The 21,550-nt window shown below is 36.2% G+C and overlaps 1 protein-coding gene across 1 annotated transcript; it reads right to left on the bottom strand.

The window, feature by feature from the left end:
• Positions 1-8: 8 nt before the first annotated feature.
• On the bottom strand, positions 9-19,072 carry LOC311086930 (RALY RNA binding protein like). The gene is made up of 9 exons (XM_084120142.1): positions 18,942-19,072; positions 10,626-10,896; positions 4,005-4,077; positions 3,842-3,889; positions 1,988-2,157; positions 1,668-1,781; positions 1,222-1,370; positions 1,072-1,109; positions 9-647 (listed from the first exon to the last, which is right to left on the bottom strand). The coding sequence occupies exons 2-8, from the start codon at positions 10,879-10,881 to the stop codon at positions 1,077-1,079; spliced, it is 843 nt and encodes a 280-aa protein (XP_083976268.1). The 5' UTR covers positions 10,882-10,896; positions 18,942-19,072; the 3' UTR covers positions 9-647; positions 1,072-1,076.
• Between the last annotated feature and the right edge of the window lie 2,478 nt (positions 19,073-21,550).

Below are 21,550 nucleotides of genomic sequence, written 5' to 3'. Positions count from 1 at the left end.
CTACAATTGATGTCTGGTTGATTTTATTTCACAAATGTGTGACAATAAATATTACATTAAACACATAAAAATAAACACTTTTCAGATGATGGATAAACCACAATAAAATATAGAAAAGAAATAGATAGAGATGTAAAAGGTAGCTTTTCAAATGGGTGAGACATCAATCATTTTATGACAGTTTACTTATACATAAATGTGCATTCAATAAATATTATTAAATAAATGCATAATCATTTAATGCCGAAAAATAAAATGCACATAGGCTACAGTATAACGTTTTCCATTTTTTTGTAAACCTTTATGACAATGACTCTTAAGTTTATCACTTGTTTTGCTAGACAAAATACATGAATTATTTTACATATTTAGTTGAATAGCCGAAAACCAGAGTTACCATTTTCAACCTTTTGTTTTGTCTATTTACACGTATATCATGTATGCAGATATCAGAATAACTTAATAGATATTACTTTCAAATTTCTTACAAAAAAGAATGATTGAAAGAAAGAAATACATAAATACATACATACATTTATACATTCATTCATACATACATACATTAATTAATACATAAAGAGTTTGACATGGAAAGGTCAACAATTCTAGCTAGATATCTTCCAAACATGATGCGCTGGTCTCAAGTCCTAAAAAAAGAAGAAAAAAAGTCAAAACAACATCAACAACAAAAATCATCAATAAAAGATTGAAATATTTATATAATAATAGATATATCACAAAAATATGTTTCTTTTGTATTATTACTTTTTAGTATCAGAAATTTCCAGTATCAATATGCTAAGTGTTTTCCAAGAAACTGTTGATTGTACACTGAATGCCTGATACTGAAGGTCAAATGACGAGAAATTTCAGAGACATTAGTACTCATAAATTAATGGCTTAAATAGCTTTTAGTTTACATGGCATTGCTTCTAAATGCTGAGGTCTGTCAGTAAACTGCACAATACAATGACATTTGTTGCAATCAAAGATGCAGTCTACTTTTTGATGATGTCAAATAAAATAGAGAAGTATTTCAAACATAATGTGACATGAATTTGTGGTACAAACCTTGTTCAGTTGTCTACATCTGATATGTGGTTTTCTATCTGGGATTTAACACAAATACACACAATTTTATCCAATACAAGTTGGTCTTATTCATATATCAAATTAAAACAAATGACATTTCACATGCATATGAGTTTAATGACCGCTCACCAGTTCTTTGTTTACCCTGTCAAAATATCCATTATCACCTTCATCTGTCACATCCCAGGACCCCCCTTCCTGATCCACATCTTCTCCAGAATTTTCTTCGGTCTCACTATAGAGAGATTGATAGGCCTTCTCGCGCTTCCAGTGGGTTTCTACACCATATAGAAATGGCAGACAAAGGGGTGACTGAGATTAAAGTGCGGAAAATGAATTTGATACAGTGAATATTTACAGAATTAAAAGGTAGCAAACTTTCAAGTAAGTAAAACTAACACAGGTATGTAGATGGCCCTCTGCCAGGCCAATTTTTGTGTGTGTGCGTAGGAACAGAGTGCTGCTGTTTTCGATTTCCTGCACTGACATTGAAAGTGATGAAGACAAGTGTTTTTAATCTACCTCCTGCCAACATGGCGTCTACCCTGATAGCAATGTTCATTCCATCCTCTTACCTGCTTCTGCTAACTGCTTCCGTTCAATCTTCTCTAGCCTTCCCAGTAAGGAGTCAATCTTAATCTTGATCTGAGACAGTTCTTTCTTGATTGTCAGGAGCTGATCGGATTTCACTTAGATAAAAAACACACCCCAACATTTTTTAATTATGAGGATGAATATATAATTTTATCAGCTCAGTGCATTACTTTTAGTTTTAAAATAGTTATGGTTGGCATGCTATGTCAAAGTCCAGGTTGGGACATGTTGTCCTTGGGGCTAAAACATGATAATGGAAATTGAAATGAACTGATAAAAATGGACTTGGAATGATACAAACCCATAGAGCATAAGGAACCTGAGGACAGCCTTCTTAGAGAAGAGCAGGTGGACATATTTGGCTGGAAAGAGTTTTTCGTCCTGCGTGTTGAGAGTGCAACCAAGCGGGAATGCTTGATAGGTATCATAGCCCGAGGGGATGGTGCTAATCGCCCACGAATGTCAAAAATCCTGAAAAAAAGATATTATACAGAATATTTTAGTTCATTATTATTATTAGTATTATTTCATCACTTTCAATCCTGTAAAAATGTATTATGGTTTCCACAAAAATATTAAGCAGCACAACTGTTTCAACATTGATAATAATTTGACCACCAAATCATCATATTAAAATTATATTAACTTAAAGAGAAACAACATTTAAAAGATTGTGCCGACTGCAAGCTATTTAAATGGTACATTGAAGAATCCTTGTTGATTTTTTTAGTTAAACTAAACTAAACTAAATTAACGTGTCACTAAAATTGCTATTCTACAAAATATAATTTATTATGCACTTTTTTATTATTATTAATGGTACAAATGTAACTTTTGGCCATGCATCTATAGCAGTTAAAAAAATGCATTTGGTTGTGCTTCGGTTATGTGTGACTGGGTGGATGAATTTGCCCCTTTACAATAGATAATGCTTTACAGTGAACTCTGTTAGAGAGATACATATGGCAATTTATCTGTTCAATAAAATACCTTAATCACCTGTTGAGTAATAAAAATGCAATCTCTGCATCACTTTTACAACATTTCAAATCCCTCATTTCTCACCATCTCCGAAAAGCCAAGCCGATGTTGATTCTTGTTTTATTACAACCTTTCTCGCACATTGTGACAACTATATGCCACTCCCACTCCATACACACGTCATAGTAGCCGGAGGAATTTTTCTCTATTTACAGATATGACAATGATATGACAAGCAAAGCCGAGTGTTCGCAATTTCCAGCTAATAAACAGTCCTGTCAGGTCTAAAATATAAACATAGTGAATCAGGGTAAGAGAAAAACACGTTTTGGAAGAAGGATTTATGATACATTGACTAATTATTTATATTTTGTTCATATTTAGGGAAAAAAGTTACAGTCACTATATCAGTGTACCTTTAATAATTTACAAAAATAGATGTTCACTAATGATCTAAGTCTTCTGGACCCCATTTAAAATGACCAGCTGTAATCCAATAATTCTGTTGTACCAATATGGAAACTGACATATCATGGCATGTATGGAATTTCTTTAAGTTATAATACAGAGATGAGAGAATATCTTAATTAGTCTACATGCAAAAGAGCAAGATCACTTCTTAGTCCCCGTCCCCTGAGATAACATTTGATGAGCATAATTAGGTTTTTCACTAACTGCACAGAAGGGATTTTGTTCGTTAGCACACATATATTTTCCGTGGAGAAGTATAAAACTCAGCTCTGTCAAATGAGGAGTGAAAGCAAACACATGAAAATGTCAGAGGAAAGATGACCGGCGTGTCTCGCGTTGCTCGGTTAACGACCCAGCAGCTTTCTGACATTCAGCTAATGTCTCACAGGAGAGGAGTGCTCATCATTAGCCTGAGCAAAGGATCGAAGTCAAACCAATAAAATGACATTAATTATGGACATTAGGGGAAGCTCTTCCTCTACTTTTTCTACTGCTTTTCTTTTTCTTTTCACCTTACCTCACTTTTTCATAGCATAGAAAAGGTTAAACGAGACAAGGTGGATCTTAACTAAAAATTTAATTAACAAAAACATATTACAAATCTCCTGTGATAAAGACCTTACCAAATCTACAACTGAAATACAACCTACATTTTTGGTATCTTTGAATTAATGCATTTTCATAAGTAATTGCGTGTACATACCTGGTATAGAAATCATTCCTGTAGAAATCATAATCAAATTCATAGCCACTTAAAAAAAAAAAAAAAAAAAAAAAGAAGATGATTAAAATGTTATTTTAATCTTTCCATGTCTACTAATTACAATGGGGGGGAAAAAAACTATAATTAATTTTAGGTGGCTCACCTGTATAAGGAGAAGGGACGCTTGGACCCCACTTTTGGCCTGTAAGGACGAGGCTCTCCAGCCATGTTAATGTCTGCGGGAAGAGCAAAGTACATTGTGAAGAAGAAAAAAAAACAGCATACACTTCCTTTTTAAAATATAGTCTCCTTCAAATAAATGTCTAAAAATGGCTGGTGAATATAATGGACAGAAAAGCCTCTGCGCCCTCTGAAAGAGCATAGGCATTATGCCACAGAATAAATAACTGATGGCTCTCATCTGTCTCATCAGAAAGAGAGATGCTATCAGAGCAACAGTCTCACTCAACATACACACACACACACACACACAATGCACAATCACTCCTGAGTGCCTTTCAAGGTCATTCGGCACGTTATCCAGAAGGACGGGCTGCCTGAGTGCCTGACTAAATCACAATTCGGGGCTTTAAGACATTTACAAGCAATTTAAGCCTTCACTCTGATGAAGCACAAAACAAAGCACTAAATCTGTGAGGAAAAGTAGTGCACTGTCAGAGTTTAGATTAGTCTTTGCCTGACTGAGCCAAATTCATTATGGAAGCACTTTTAAATGGTCACGCTCAGAATATGTGAGATTGAAGTTTCAAAACATTTGAATGAGAGTGTCACTAGGAGGAATACAGTATATTGGAAAATACACTCAACCATATTGGAGAACATATAGCAACAGAAAAGCCTGAGGAAAAAACAGTTGACTAAGAAGATCAGGTTTGTTTCATCCTCTTTAATTAGTTGTTAATTACAGCTAACCTTCTGCGATGAGAGAAGACGTTTTCCACAGAAAAGTTTGACGTTAACACCAAGTTAGTTTGAAGTAAACACAAAAGTTTTACATAAAAAGTATGTTAAAAAACATTACGTTGACTTACGTTGAGTGTTTGAGGTTCAAAGGATAGCATTGTGAGTTTGATGTCAGTTTCTAAAATGTTAGAGAAACTTAAAGGGTATTTCATCCAAAAATTCAAATTCTGTCATCATTTATTCACACTCATGGGACAAAAAGTGTGGGGGATTTTTTTTACGATTTCTGAAAAAGAAACAAAAAAGTCAGTTTTGGAACAACATGATGTTGAATAATTGATGAAAGAATTTTTTTTTTTTAATTTTCTTCAATTTTCAGATCCTATTTCTGACTCATGCTAACTTGTATACATGTTAAAAACAAATATTTATTTATTAATTTGTTTATTTGAAATAATATTAATTGTATTATTTTTGTTAGATTTAAAAAAAAGTTTGACATTTCAAGTTATTTAACAATAAAATATTCACGCAAATATCAGAAGGTTGCCTGATAACATGATATGATATTTTGCTGTAGTATTTTTAGGTTCTCGTATACTTTTGTGGTGAAGTAATCTGCATTGAAAGTTCATGAACTGAATGGGGTGAAAAGTTCATTTGTGATTGACGTTCAAAACCAAGAGTTTGATCACAATGAACCTGGCATTCTAGACTAATCACTGATGTGGTTGCTGTTCATTTCTTTTGATTTACATTAATGCATTTGGCAGACACTTTTTGCATTTAGGCCATTTTTTTTTTTTTGTCCATGCATTCCCTGGGAAATCGAACCCCTGACACTAGTGCCATCCTTTACTGTTTGAGTGAACGACCTCATTGAGCCTCTTTGACTGCTTTAATGTGGAAGCAAGTGATTCAAGTGCCTTTAAATTCACGATAATGATTTTGTGAGATCTTAATAATGGTTTCCTGGGAGACAATATGAACAGGCTGACTCATCCTATTGCACCAATAATCCCACAAAACGCCAGACATTTCACTCGATATGTGCCGACCATCTAAAATACCACCATATTTCAGACATGGAGCCATATCAATACTTTAATCTCAGTTTACCAATGGGCCTCTTCTACTCAGTATGCGTCTCTCCCAAAGGTCTGTCAGGCTTAGCGTCGTAGAGAGAAGATTGGCGTTTCTCTTAGTGATGACCTTGGCTTAATGTCAATGTGTCCGCCTGTCAGCTTAAATAAGTTTTTTTGAGTGATTCATCTGACAAGGCATAACTGAAGACTTGAGTCTAAACTTGCCTAAATGCCAAACTCTAAATGAAAAATCTGTTCTGATAAATCTCAGTAAACAAAGTCAATCAGAATATACCTGACTAAGCAAGAAAGAACTTCAAGGACTTTATTTCCAAAGAAAAGCCTTTTGCAAACATTATAAACGCATAACTAATTTTTCTCTTTAGCTAGCCTATATGAATATTATTCAGACACCTCTAGCATTTGTTGCATCTCTTTGACTAATGAGTGTTTTCCATACATGACCTACTTATCAAACATTTCTTTCACTTCCTTTATTCATTCCTTTGTGGCGTGATGTAATTCAGTGACTGATGTACGCAATTGTCTGGAACGGTTTGTACACTTCAGGACATCACATCCATTTTCAGTGCCGCTCATTATCCCTGGAGTCTTGTGTGTGCACAGCTACAAAACTTTGCTTTGTAACTTTGATGTGCCGACTTTGATTAGACACATGCAAAACATGGATGCTCATCATGAACAGATGCAACTTGAATGCAAATTTAACAGCTTTTGGGATTTTGTGTCTTTCTGACAACATCTAATTTTTGACTACTTTGCCTGGTCAAGCCTGCAATTCAAATTTGCTTGAGTTGTGTGTGAACAAGTTAAAGCAGAACAAAAATCTGTAGTCAAAGGAGAAAAACTCAAAATCATGGACCAAAGGACCAAAATCATGCTCAGCTACTTAAGTTGATGTGCTGTACTTCAGTATGGAGAACACATATCGAACCCTTAGAAAGAATAAAGACAGGTTATCATTTCAAACAGGTCACAACATTTTTTAACAGACGCAATTTAGTTTTTATGTATTTCCCCCTTTAAGAGCTTTCAGAATAGTTGACCAAAACATTTTTTTTAACCTTAAAGTATGTTTCATGTAGCAACATTGAAATGAACTGTTTTTAAAAATATTAATTTTATTTTAAATAATATTATTTTGTAATATTATTAAAATACTATTATATTGTAATTTTTTAAAGTTTAATAACTATACGAGGTTGCAACAAATAAAGTATTTCTTACAAGTCATTTCAGATCAAGTAGAAATAGCTCCTTATGGAAACAACTGCACATTATCAGTTTATACAGCATATATGAAAGTGCATTTATTTGGTTACTTGTCATTTAGCAGATTTATGTTTAGTTTTATGTCCACAGCAACTGTCCCCGCAGTGCAAGGACAATTTCACAGGAGTTCTCCTGGGATTAATTACAAACTAATGATTTTAATTGTATTTATTTAATGCATTTATTAATAATTAAACAGATTTGATATGTCAAACAAGAAAAAACTATAATATTATTGAATACAATGTAATACATAATGTAATTATCACCATTTCGGTGAATGAACAAAACTGAAAAAGTCTAATTATTATGAATGTTTATAATTATTATTTAGTTACAAATCAAGTATTAAAAACAGAAATAAGATGCATCTTATTTGTCTGTAAAATACTCACATCTCCGATTGTGGCGCTTCCCTTTTTGCATTGTTCTTCTGTACATGTCCATTAGGTTGTGCATACTATATTTTGATAAATAAATGATTCCTTTCCCTTGAACTCACTTCACTGTAGTATCACTGTGAGAGACTGACTGAATAGAGTTCAGCACACAGGCATGCACCATTCCAGACCGTACCACTGATGCATTATGGGGGTGTTGATAAATATATTTCAAAAATTCTAAAAAATTATAAATTAGAAAATAATCAGGACCCATTAAATAGTGCCAAAATCATGCTGTTTTGCATCAATATTAAAAAATAAAATAAAAAATACTTTAGGCATTATTTAAGTAAACACATTTTGTATTTATCTACCATATGTATTGTATAAGAAAAGAAGCTTTTACAAATGTATAAATGTATGGCTAAATATATACATGTATATCAACGATTGATGCAGTTTATAGATTGTTTATCTGATCTTGGATCATATTGTACATCAAAAGAACAGCATCACACAGCTGCTGTCAGTCATTTGAAAATGCTATTGACATTATAAGCCCGGGGGCTATTCATGCAGGAATATGCTTTTATCCTTTGAATTAAAGACAGGTTCTGAAATTGATGTCTTCATATCTGTCAGAAGGTTTCAGATATAGAAAAACTAATTATAGTGACATGAGTACACACACATACACTCATTGTGACATTGATATAATAAAAGCTTTTATTTAAGGCAAGCTTAAATGGGGTATATTGAGGTATGGGAGTTTCTAATACTGTTAAAGAAACTATAGGTCTTATTTCTGACTCATTTTGAAGCTTATATAAATCTTAAGTTTTACACTATATGGTTTATAAATGGTAGTGTTCTTTAAATATGCAGACAAATAGATGATTCAATTTATGAGGTTTTAGCATTCTTCTAGAGTATGTTTAGTTTCTGATTTGTCTTTGCTACTGCAGTTCCATAGATGGCTATGGTACACACACACACACACACACACACACACACACACACACACACACACATATATATATATATTCTGATAGATATATATTGCCATCTAGTGGCTGACATTGGCCTATATTTTTATTCTGTAAAGTGACTTTTTTATTCTTCTTACCAGTACTTCCTCTTGCCAACAAAGGGGGGCAATAAAACATCACATGAATAAAATCACATGTACAATTTTTTTTTACTTACTTTCTACACCCCACAAAAATAGTTAGGATAGATTCTTGAAACTATTCAAATGGTTTCAATTCAATTTCATTGTAAAGAACTATGTTTATTTTTAAAGATACTATGCTGCTCTGGTTAAAATAAAATAAAAAATAGTTTAAATATTTTTTTAAATAACCTTATTAGCAATGTGCATTAAAATGAGGCACATTGATCTCCCAAACTGACCCTCTGAAAAGTGCCCAAAACCCTAATTAATCTGAATAATTAAACTTCATTAATTTACTTATTTATCATCATCATTAGTAGTAGTAGTATTTTTTTTCTTTTGATGTTTAGATGATATTATTTGAATTATTTGCTTAGATATTAAGTGTGGTTATAAGAGCCTGGGCCCGTATTCATAAAGATTCTAAGAATCCTCTCAGAAAACTCTTAATTTAGCTTAAAAACTTTTACGTAGGAGTCTTAGCTTAAGAGCGATTCGAGACCGATCTGAGAGCAACTCTGAGTAAGGAAAAGACAAAAACTTTTATCCTAGTGAGGAGGCGGGGTTGACCCCGTTGCTATGCATGACACTATCTTTTGACGACTGTGATTGGTTGGTTGACCAAGAAGGAAAAAAAAGATTTATATTTCTATTCTAAGCCTCCACTTTGAAATTACATGCGTAATTTTTCCTATTTGACCGTTCTCACACACACACACACACACACATTATATATGTGTATATACATCCTTTTTTTTATTTACCATGCTGTTAATTTCCTATAAGGTATTTGATTGGCTTAGAATGATAAAAATTGTTCCACTCTTTCCAGTTACACTGATTACTGGCATGTCTATTTAAGTGGTGGTGGTTTGAATGTTGGTTTTAATGTATCAAACATGGAATTTTCCCAGTTCCCAAATATCGTAATGTAGTGATTACTTTCATTTCTGGCGCTATGGCATTTCTGCGCTGTGTCGGAGATGTTAGCGTGTCTCTAATAAGATCTGTCACAAACATGATCCCTGCACGATCTAATATATAGCTTCTTATTAACTCACTGTCATCCATTGTCTGCAACACATTTCTTCTCCTTCTTCGTCTTTCTGCCATTTTCTCCTCTGCTAAAGAAACTCTTAAGCCTCTTAAAAGTCCTCGTCCGTGCTCCTAACAATGTTTACCTTAAGACCTCTTTTAAGGGTTAAGATGCTTTCTGAAATACTTTTTTCTTTACTAGGATTTTTTCTTCAATTTTAAGAGTAAACGCCCACATTTCTTAGAATTTTCTTAGAATTTTGTCACTAGGAGCTACTCTTTGCATTAAGATTCTTTATGAATACGGGCCCTGATGTGTGTGGAGGTTTTTTTGTTTTGTTTTTAAGACGTAAAGTATCTATTATGTACTATGGAAAGCAGGATGTGGTTTAGAGGCTGCTGCGGACGGAGAACGAGTGCGGAAGAGTTGATTGTTAAGGAAAAAGCGTCTCGCACTCGTTCTCCATCTGCAGCGACCTCTAAACCATGCTTTCCACATGTACTTATTGGTTATTGTTTTTATTTATGTGCTTTTTTATATGTTGGTGATAGGTATTATTATCACAAAAGAAAAAAAATAAATAAATGAAAGAAAGTAGAAGAAGGAAAAGTGAACAATTACTTTGTCTTTATAAAATAATATGAATAATATGAAATAATTTGAATGGAAAGACTATAATAAAATATATTTTATAATATACTAAAATAAAGCATATTTTAAACAAACAAACATCCAAAGCCATTTGAATCTTTCATCAAAATACTCCTGAAATTAAACAAAAATAATATATGGGATAACTTGTAGCAGTTAGAAAAGAAAAAAAAAAGACTTAATGGAACTTCATTCCAAATCATTTACATAAATAAAAAGGGAAATAAGTATCACTTACCCAAAGTCTGTCCAGCAAGCACCCTGGTGTTCTCACCAACCACAGCTGAGCGAGCGTTCCTCTCACAGGCATACTGGACGAAAGCAAACCCCTTGTGCACAGAGCAGCCGGTGATCTTGCCATACTTGGCAAAAATTTGCTCAATGTCAGTTTTCTTGACCACAGCGGTGTTGAGGTTACCAATGAACACTCTGGAATTCAGAGAGCGAGGATCTGTCTTGTTTGTTATATTGCTGGTTTGAGTTTTCCCAGTCATCCTTCTCAGGATGTCCTGAAACACACACACACACATAAACAAACATTAAAGTGCCCCTATTATTGTCACAGTGTGTGGTTTGTGTTCCCTGGGTAACCACTAGAGGTCCTCTTCCCCCACGGTGTCTTTCACTCATAACTACATTTCCCATCATCCTGTTCTGTCACTAATTGATCATTGCACTCAGCTGTTTCCCGTCACCTTGTTAGTATCTGTGTGTATATTTACCCTGCCTGTTTAGTGTTTGTCACGGAGTCGTTGTTTAATGTCTAACACTTCTGAAGTTTGTTTTCGCCTGTTCTTGGTTTGTTTCTTGTTTCTTTTGTTTATTTGTTTATTGGACTGCTAAAATGGATTTTGACCCTGGCATGGATGACTACGATTCGGATTACTTGGATTTTGACCCTTGCATGGACGACTATGAATTGGATTGCCCTTTAATAAATACTGCTAATGGATCTTCCTGTTTTCCTGTGTGTTCCCGTGACAATTATGTTTTTTCAGATATAACCTTTCATTTAGTGTGTAATATAGCTGTTTGTGAATGTAAGAGGACTGCAAAGTTTCATATCAAAGTGCACAATAAAGGGAGGTTTTTGTCTCCCAAAAAGAAAGAACAGTTAGTAATTCTTGTCAGTAATGAGGCACTTGGCATGCACTTTAAAAGGATGAGAGAGGTTTAGAGAACTGCATCCTTGATCAAACAGTTTCAGACACAGTGAGACCAGAGGTGATCCTGCAAGAAAGTTAAAGTGTTTTTAAATGAGAGTGTATATGAACGGATAGTCTAGACCAGTGGAAGAGACCACCAGGGTGGAGCAGGCAGAGCTGGAGACCCCCAGGAGCCAGCCAGGACTATAGTGAAACATGGCAGAACTGATGGAGGGAGGAGCCAGGGTGGAGTCATGAGCCCTACCAACAGAGGCAACACCTAGAGAGGTGAAGACCCAGGCGGAGTCCGATGGGTGGAGAGAGCAGGCAACACCGAAGTACCAGGAGGCCAAGATAGAGCCGCAGTGACGAGCAGCCGAGGTGGAGCCAGGATGCCGGAGCTCTGAGGCATAGCCGGTGGGAGTGAGGACTGAGGCAGAGCCAAAGAGGTTGAGAAACTAGGCACAGGTGAAGGCCCCAAAGTTTGAGTTGGAGGTAGAGCAACGACTGACCAAGGTGGAGCCGGAGGGACGCGGGAGCCCAGTGGAGCCAGAAGGACAATGGTTCCCGGTGGAGCTGGAGGGTAGAGCCAAGGTGGGGCCGACTGATCAACGTGCCGAGGTGAAGTAATGGGCTCGGAGGCCCAAGGCAGAGCCAGGGGATCATTACACAAAGGTGGAGCTGAAGACCAGGCTTGAAGACCGGGCTCGAGGCGTAACAGCATTGTTAAGCAAAGTCAATGGAGGACTAGCCGAGGAGCTGAATGGGACCAGCAGAGCCAAAGCCGAAGAACTGGATAGCTTACTTGAAGGAAGAGGGAATGGAAGGCTGGGTCAGCGGCGACAAAGACTTGGAGCTGGGTGGAACCAGCGGCGATGAAGAAGACTTGGAGCTGGGCGGGACTGGCGGAGATGAAAGAGTATATGAAGAAGATTTGGAGCTGGACGGGACTGGTAGAGATTAAAGAGAACACGAAGAAGACTTGAGCCTGGGTGGAACCAGAAAAGGAGGAAAGGCCTCATCCTCTAGCTCCACTAAAACTTCCACTGGCACAGATGTATAAACTGGCTTACACACCTGGTCAGACTGGACAGCAGGCTTGGTCTCCGGGACAGACGAGGCTATAGGCTCTGGCACTGGTTCCATGGCGGGCATAAACTCTGGCTCTGGGTCTATGGTGGGCTCAGGCTCCATATCCCCAGGGGGTGGTTTCTGGATCTACTGTAGTCATGAGCGACAATATCAATATGGGATAAAAACTCTCAAGAAAACGGAAAACGACTTTTCTCCATGTTCCGTCTTTCATATCTGGTCCAGGGGGCTACAGTAATTTGCTCCTTCCCAGTAGATGGATTTTAAAGTCTTGTCATCCAACAACGAGCAAGCTGGGCTAACTGGCAGAAGCGGGCTGAATAATCCAATAGATGTAGCCCCTCACGGGTGAGGGCGACAAACGCTGCTGTTAGATTCATAAATCCTTTCTGTGGTCTGGTGTTCTGCCACAGCTGGGCTGAGGATGAAGACAAGACGAGGTGAAGCAGATCTAAAATGCAGAGTAGTCCTTATTAAACAAAACATAAGAGCATAATCCAACACAAGAGTAAACCAAAACAAGCGAGAAGGCAACGTTAATGTCCTTGCACCCTGAGTCCGAAATTTTCGTATGAGTTTTTTTCGCATTGGTGATTCGGTGGCTCTGAATTGTCAAAACGCCATTCAAAATGTTTGCTACGGATGTGAAAAACGCAGAAAATCGAACCCAATACGAATTTGTTTATGACGGATGAAAGTTGCAGAGGCGTGATTGACAAAACATGAGGTCGTTTTTATTTTTTAACGTGCGAAAATTTCAGATGTGAATTTCGGACTGGGTGTGCAAGGACCTTTACAGTGTGTTATTGCACAGGCAATGAGTAACTGAAACTGAGGGTATTATATGAACTAAAGATAGGCTACATTGAACTAACGAGGAACAGATGTGCGAGTATGAATCTGTTACGATCCTCTGTATTTGTTTTGTGTGGGTTGTTTTTTATGTATATATGTGCAGGGATTAGTTGCCAACTGAGGAACCTGATTGGCGGATCTACTGATGTGCCGCTTTAAAAGGGTGCCGCTAATCGTCGAGCTCATTCTGGCGTTGGCCTTGTGGCATGAAGAGCTCCTTCCTCCTCCCGTCACAGATCCCAAAACCTTCTGTTGATCATGTTCGTTTGTTAGTGATGATTTAATTAGGTTCTTTCTTATGTTTTATGGAGCGTAGGGGTGTCCTGCAATTTATTTTGACTTTGTTTGTGATTTGTTTATTTATAGGGAGTTAGGGAAGTTTCTTTGTAATTTTGTTTATTCCCTGATTAGGTAATTTATACATGTTTTTTTTTTTTTTTATAAGTCTATTTTGTTTATTATTTTGGCTTTGGGGCACCCTGAAGCCATTGCTCCTTAACTTAATTACTTTTTCCACCTTAATAAATTATACTTTTTGTGGAACTTAGAACTGTGTATTTGGTGATCTGTCTGCTGGGGCTGGTTTCCTTCAAACCAACTGGAAAAGTTCACGTCAAGTCCGTCTTTATTGCGGGACGTAACAAAATCAATGAAACAATGAGAAACAGAAAAAACAGAAAGGAAATACAGGAAATGATGAAAGCAAATTAAAAGTCCTTGAAAATGAAACAGAAACAGATTTGCGACAATAACACCATATAAAATAACACTCATTTATATTTTAATTATAAAAGTAGACTGGCTGATTCAAAGTACACGTATTGGTGAAATAATGAGTTTTCAGTGTGGTTTAAACAGATACTGACTCATTCATTACCTGGCCATTTCCTATCTCCATGGCAACAGACATAAAAGTGTATGATCAAGAAAGAAAGTTATTTTCAGATACTGTATCTTCTCAACTCCATCCATTCACAAACCTTCCCGAAACCTTAACCCACACAAGCACTAATACAGCTGCATCAAACACCACATCAAACTGTATGTACATTTTCAAATCTTCCTCACCATTGCTAATAGTCTGCAGTTGCTATAAATGGACCAAGAATAAATTAGATCTTTTGCTGAGCTATTTATACATCTCCTGAGCCTGTGATCCTGTCAGATTTTTTAAACACTCTTTTCTTGTACACAGAGACTATACATCTGGCTGGATGTGGCAGCACTAGGGTTGACACCAGAGAAGACACTATTTAGGATGAGCTGTGAGGATCACTACAGAGTGTGAATGCGGAGAAGTGTGAAGTTCACACTAAAAAAAAAGTTTCACATATAAGGCTTCTCCTGTCTTTTGCTGATAACAAAGTGTTTCTTCAGAATTCCCAACAGCATTCCCTCACATGCATTAAATGTAAATATAACCAATAGTGCAAAATCGGGTTGTCAAGGGTTCAGCTAGTCTCGTGTTGCCAGACCTTCAGACTGACGGCAGACTGACTGACTCCATAGCAGCTTTCATTGGCCAAAGGGATGTCTGACCGACATGTAAAGCAACCAATCACAGTTAATTTGTTTAGCGTCATGTTTAGAGGCGTGAAAATGTAAAGTCAATGTCTTGCAAAGGCTTGCAATTGCAACGTAGTTCCAACCTTAATACTGACTACTTCTGACTACTAGCAAATCAAGTTCATGACTGTGACATAAACTAAAGTCTAGATATTAAAAAAAATAACAAACTTCATTATTTTAGCCCCAACTTCAATCGAAATTCAAGTCTTAAAAAAAAAAACATTAAGGAGAATAAATGTGGTCTTTAAATGTTAAAACAAATGTTTAAAACATGATATATTTTATATTCATGATATATTCAACTTCAGATTCCTTTTCATATAATCTACCATTCACACTAGAAACAAAAAGGCTGGAAATCAGCAGACCGACACAGAATGCATTTCATCTGTGAGACAGTGAGTCAACCCTCTGACTGATCCTCAGTAACACCAGCATCTTCTTCTCAATACACACCATCATTTCTACCGAATCACTGATGCATGAAAACCTTTTGCTTCCCTGTGTTAACAATAACCTCACCTCATTCTCTCAGGTTGACAGGCATGGCAGAGCTCTGGCATTGTGACTGGACATGACATTTCTATTCCCATTCAAACCCTTTTACTTCACCAGCTCCATGCACAGTCTGTTATTCTATTATACAATCCCCATTCAAACACTCTCGACTCCTCACACAGTACAGTACTTCACACTTCTCCTATTTGTTGGTCAGTGCTAAAACTACATGACCAAAAAAATTTAATGAAGGTGGCATCAAGCCATCTCTGCTCTCTATCAGCATTAGAAACATCTAACTATTGTATACACATTTTAATTGTTTAAATTCAGTGATGAATGTCACAGTCAACTCAATTTCAGAATTGAAAAACGAATGAATGAATTTCATGCTGACGCAATTATCCTTAAGATTGAAATATTATAGCTTAAAAATGTCTACACTGTAAATATTTGTATTACATAATAAGGCTCCTTATAACTGTCAGTTAAAAGCATTGTTTGTTTTTAATTTATAACCGTTGTCAGTTGCATTGAAAATGACTTTTTATTCATATTTCTGTAATAATTGCAGTGTTCATCTTGTTGCTAGTTGACTGTACACTGCAATGGACTACTTTTTTGATAGTGGAATATAGGTAAAATCAAATCAATATTTCATGTCCACATATTTATTTATTTGGCGAGTAGCCTTGTAATAAGTTGGATAATATTAGTGTAATTATCTCAAGCAGCTTCTGATTCTAAACTTGGTGTGTTTTATATCTCTGTATTGCTGTATAACCACAGTAGCTGTTGCTGATGCTGTGCTAGTCCAGATTACAGTTTCTGCATGAAAGCTCAGACACTTCACACAGAATTCATGAAAAAAACAATGAAAGAAAACATCACAACAGATCCTACCAATCCACTATACAGCACACATCTCCAGCACTGAGTATTCACATCTACATTTATGAGATGATGATGTTTATAATGTTCTTATGCAAAAGCTATAAAAGGCGCATAATGTTTTTTTTTGTTTTTTTATTATAAACCTATACCTCTGGCATTAAGGAAACTTATTCATTCCTTTCTCCCTCTGTTGGGTGATCCGAAATATAGAGTAAGCATGTGTAAGTGGGTCACTAGAGCAGTGACTAATTAGTTGGTAACACAATGAGCTGCAGCTGACATGACAGGTGCACTGCTTAAACAATACAAGGTCAATTCAAGGTGAAAATTCACTTTTACATGAAAAGCAAAGATGACGCCATCTAGGGTGCTAAAATAGATCCGAAACATCTCCCTTAAGTCATATTTGTGTCATCAGATTTTTTTTAAATATTTATTTTCACTGTAGTTTACTTCTGTTTTTTTCCCTCAAAACATCCAAAGACAAACTAAAAAATATTTTGAACAGGCCAGAAACTTCTACAAATTGGCTACTATATGCAAAGATTTATGGGAGACAATCACTTTTAAATTGTCATGCTGTGGTGCTGGCAGAAGAAGAATCAGAAGAACTTTTACTCAAAATAAAAATCTTACAGGTACATAGACGACAGGCAGAAGGTTCTCACACACACACTAAATACAACAGAGATCAAACAATGAACAAGGAAACACACAGGGCTTAAATACATAGGGAAACAGATCAGGGAAACGAGACACAGCTGACAAAACTAACGAGGAAACAGGTGTGACAGATGAACTAATGAGGGTTACCGTGGAAACAAAGGAGTGGCGGGAAAACAGAACAAAGGAAGACATGTGACTAATGAAAACAAGACTCAGACAGAACACAACTGTGACATAAATGGGTTATAGTCTGTTGTTACAATTACTGCAGTACTTTTGAATAAGTAGTTCTTTCAAATAAAAAATCAATGAAATCTGAGGATGATGGCATATTCTGCGTACAAGCAGACTCCATTTATTATCATTGTCTATCAACAATGAACTTCTAAACAAACTGGAGGAATTAAATCAAAATTGTGCATTGTGAAGACAGAAAACCAGACAGTAAAGTTGATTCGGTGTAAAGTTGTTTATGCAATCGTCTTCCTCCCACTCACTTTTTTATTCTCAATTAAACTAGAGAGAAAGAGTCTAGGTAGGTGTCTACAATATAAAACTTTGCTCAGATAGAGTTATTTTGATCTAGAAGCATATGACAATATGACAACTTATCCTGCCATTTAAACTGCGGTGATATGTTACATAAATAAACATACTTTTATCTTCATTATCTCATCTGTATTCATTTGTGTATGCAGAATGTGGGGCTCTGAGGAAGACTCAGGAATTCTGTCCAGGTATCATATGCTTGAAACTCCCATCCCTCCTAGAATTCCCAATGAGAGATAAGCCTTACTTGGGGAAAGGATATTTCACGGCTGGCTTCCCCCACCTGTCCCTTGACTGACACAGTCTGAATAGTAAATAATTCTTTTTCAGAATAACATACTTCTTCAGCACTATCATTCTCGACTCTAAAAGAACAATATTGATTAAAGAAAATGGTTTTGCAGGAAGACTGTGAGTATCGTATCTAGTTGAGAGCTGGTTGACATAGACTGATTATCATGCTTTGGGCTCTGCGCTTGTACGAAACGAAAGTAAGAAATATTCCAATTGGCTGGATAAAATGAAAGCCAACTTAGATTATGTTGATAACATAAAATATTCCTATTACAAAGTCATGTGATAAAATATTTTCTTCATGTGTGTCAAACTTTATTGGAAGTTTAGTCTTTTTAAGTCTTATTTTCAGCATCCCCTCATAGACAAACCATTTCATATTATTTTAATAATGTCAAGACCAGTCATAGCAAGCAATTTGCATGGATGCAATGAAAAAACTGGTCCAACTGTGAAATGCAGCACATTTACATATGAAAATGACAAAGGCAGCCATTATTATTCAAATTCAAAAAGTTTTTCATCTCACAATAAAGATTCTTTAAATAAGTGTATTGGTTTTTAAAGTGAGAACACAGTTCTTAACGGAACTTAAAAGGTTCTCATTTAGCATCAGACTGAAAACCCATTTTTATTCCAGTTGGAACCTTTAATTAAAGTCTAGGATATATCAATAACAATAAAACAAGAAAGAGGTAGATCTGCAAACTTCGGAACGAACTCAAGAGTCATCATTAGGCTAATCATATATGCATTGAAAACATTTTTTATATAGGCCTAGGCATTGCTAATCGAATAGCCTAAATAATTATTAGTTTGAAATTAACGCGACGTCAAATGTATATTTTTAAGACATCAAACGGAATTAAAAGTAGTCTAGCTAGCATCTCTTTTAAAAAACGTCAGGAAACAGTTTACACGAGTAAAAGCATTTCAACATTTGACCAACGATGAGAAGAATCGAGAAATACAGGTAAAACGGAGCTTCTTACCAATCACAAAGTCCGAGCATCAGATGAGATGGAGAGCGAGTGCAGAGCGTTTCGCTTCTGGATCGTTCAGATCGCAGCCTCACTGGATCATGTGACAGCTCTGCTGCCCGCTTCATCATCCACATATCCACTGCATCCATTCATCCACAGCTGGCTTACTGTCTGGAAGAACCTTTTTCTTTAACTTAGGGCTTTTTTCCCCCTTCTTTTTTTCCACAGGGTTAGTTTTTATATATTTTATGTATGATGTACAGCTATGATTCAGTAAAAAATGACAACGTGTTGCAGTGATTGACTTTTTCAAATGCCTTTTATGTAGGCTATAGATTTTGTTTTACTGTTTTTGTTTTACTCTTGTACCAGACCCAGACTTTTAAGGTGCTGTATGTAAGTTTTTGACTCCTAAAGCACAAAAATACCATAATATGTTTGCAGATATTTAAGAAACATTCTAAGTTCACATACTTGTTTCTCCGAAAAACAATGCGTAACAGCCAGTTATTCTACTTTGAAATATGCGCTCGAAATGTTCGTTTTTGTATTGGTCTGTGTGTCTGCATCAGGTCAGTAAGTTGACGTCTGTTCTTCCTATGTAGGGTATCAAATTAATGAAAGTATAAACCCTTTAGTTTAAACATGCTCATGTGAATAGCTTTTATATACAGAAGTTCTGTTGTGTTTGTTTTATTTTTGTTCTGAGAATAGACATGACTTTGTTTTCCTCACTGGAATTCCTAACTTGCAATATTCTAAAACAACATTTGGACACAATAAATACGTTAAAGGTGCTCTAAGCGATGTCAAGCATTTTTTAGGCCAAACCTTTTTTGTCACATACAGCAAACATCTCCTCACTATCCGCTAGCTACCTGTCCCCTGAACACACTGTAAAAAAACGCGGTCTCTGTAGACAGCCCAGGCTCCACAAACGGCAAGAAAAACAAACTGGCCCAGCCTGGACAACGAAACATAACAAACAGTGTTCCAGCCAATAACCGACAAGAAGGATTTGGGGGTGGGGTTTGGGGGGTTAGTGCGCGGATGAGAAGGAGGGAGGGTCTAGCTAGCCTCCGTTTTGTTTGACAATACTTCGAACATCAACAAGACGTCACCCAACATCACTTAGAGCACCTTTAAGGCAATTCTAAGATTGCATTACATGCGTTTGTCTTGTGTACTAAAGTCTGTCAATCATCATCAGAGCGCCACCCTCAGGCTGAATAAGCAAGAACATTAGAATTCTGCCTAAACTGTGTCTGATGTCAGTTATTAGAATAAAGCTTAAAAAAATGTTTATGAGCGTGAGCGTCAAGTCTGAGGAGGAGGAGGCGGGAAAACAACCCTGTCCAGTATTTTGAATTTGGACTGCAGTACCGATTTCAACCGCTAGCTGTCAATGTTACATACTACACCTTTAATGTTATCCATCATACAAATATGAATAATTGCATGTTTAAAACTATAATGATCAAAACAAAGAGTTGAATAAAATAAACATGTATCATCTATCTATCTCAGGCTCATTTGACCAAAGAATTTTGCCAATAAAGTTTTTTCAAAAGTTAGTGTAGGCTACTATAGTAGATTCAACTAATATTTTAAAGTCAGTTTAATGTAATTTAAGTTGAAATTACTTAAACATCCAAGTTGATTGTACTTGAAAATTTAAGGCAGCAATGTTTTTACAGTAGGCCTATCAGTAGAGCGTGAAGTGAAATCAAGGTAAATGTTATAAAATATTATTTAATTGTGTATATTTAGGTTAGTTAATGCTAATTAATCATGCTAACTGATTAAATTAGCCTTAGCAAGACAACAATGTTTAAAATCCTATTTCCATCACAGAACACTATCACAATATATTATTCGAAATGTGGTGTACACACTGGGGTAAAAACAATATTTATGACACAAAAATGACAGCTCTGATCCGTGTAGACCACTGTTAAGGCTGGGCCACACCAAGCCGACGGTCGGTCGTTTTCCACAGTTGGCTCTAGTCGGACGTCGACAAGGTTCTTTTGGGCCGATTTAGCATGTAGAAACGCAGTCGGGCCGTCGGTGAGAGAGAGAAATCTGATTGGCTGTTCAGCTTAGCGAACAAGTCAGTGCACGAGAATAAAAGCGAAAGTGATGAAAGCGAGCAAAGAAGTCAAGACGGTACAGAAGGCTGTTAAAATTTTACCTCATCTTACCTGAGCATTTGAATGCACAGATATTTTCATAATAACATAAGCTGACTGGAATGAAGAGACTGATATTCAAAATGGTAAGCAATCACTGCTTTACGTTTTGTATATCTGCAGTCCTAGTTTTGTTATCTTTTTTTGAATGACGAAAATAGAGCCTACCTGCTGATATTTAGCCTACTTACACGCACAGAACGCACTAGTTGACAGTGGCCTTTAGTCCTTTTGGTGTGTTCAAGCGCAGCTAGTTCTTTGATGTCGGCTTGGTGTGTCCCGGGCTTTACACTTCATCAGTGTGAAAACACTTCATGAGTGTAAAAAGTGTGCTTTAAAAGCCCACAGGGTCAAAAATGCATAGTTCAAAACATCACAATATGTAAACTAAGTATATATGTCTGATATCATTGGAATGCATCTTTT

Source organism: Abramis brama, assembly GCF_963993115.1.
Source record: "Abramis brama genome assembly, chromosome: 7".
Lineage (NCBI taxonomy): Eukaryota > Metazoa > Chordata > Actinopteri > Cypriniformes > Leuciscidae > Abramis > Abramis brama.
The sequence above is the reverse complement of the archived record's forward strand: the minus strand, read 5'-3'. Positions and strand labels throughout refer to the sequence as shown.

Excerpts from the sequence above, each read along its gene's own strand:
- LOC311086930 (XM_084120142.1), bottom strand. The coding sequence starts at position 10,881 with ATGACTGGGAAAACTCAAACCAGCAATATAACAAACAAGACAGATCCT. Across the intron at positions 4,078-10,625 it reads GCTTGCTGGACAGACTTTGG|ACATTAACATGGCTGGAGAG; the intron begins GTAAGTGATACT and ends CTCTTCCCGCAG. Across the intron at positions 1,371-1,667 it reads GAAGCAGTTAGCAGAAGCAG|AAACCCACTGGAAGCGCGAG; the intron begins GTAAGAGGATGG and ends TATATGGTGTAG.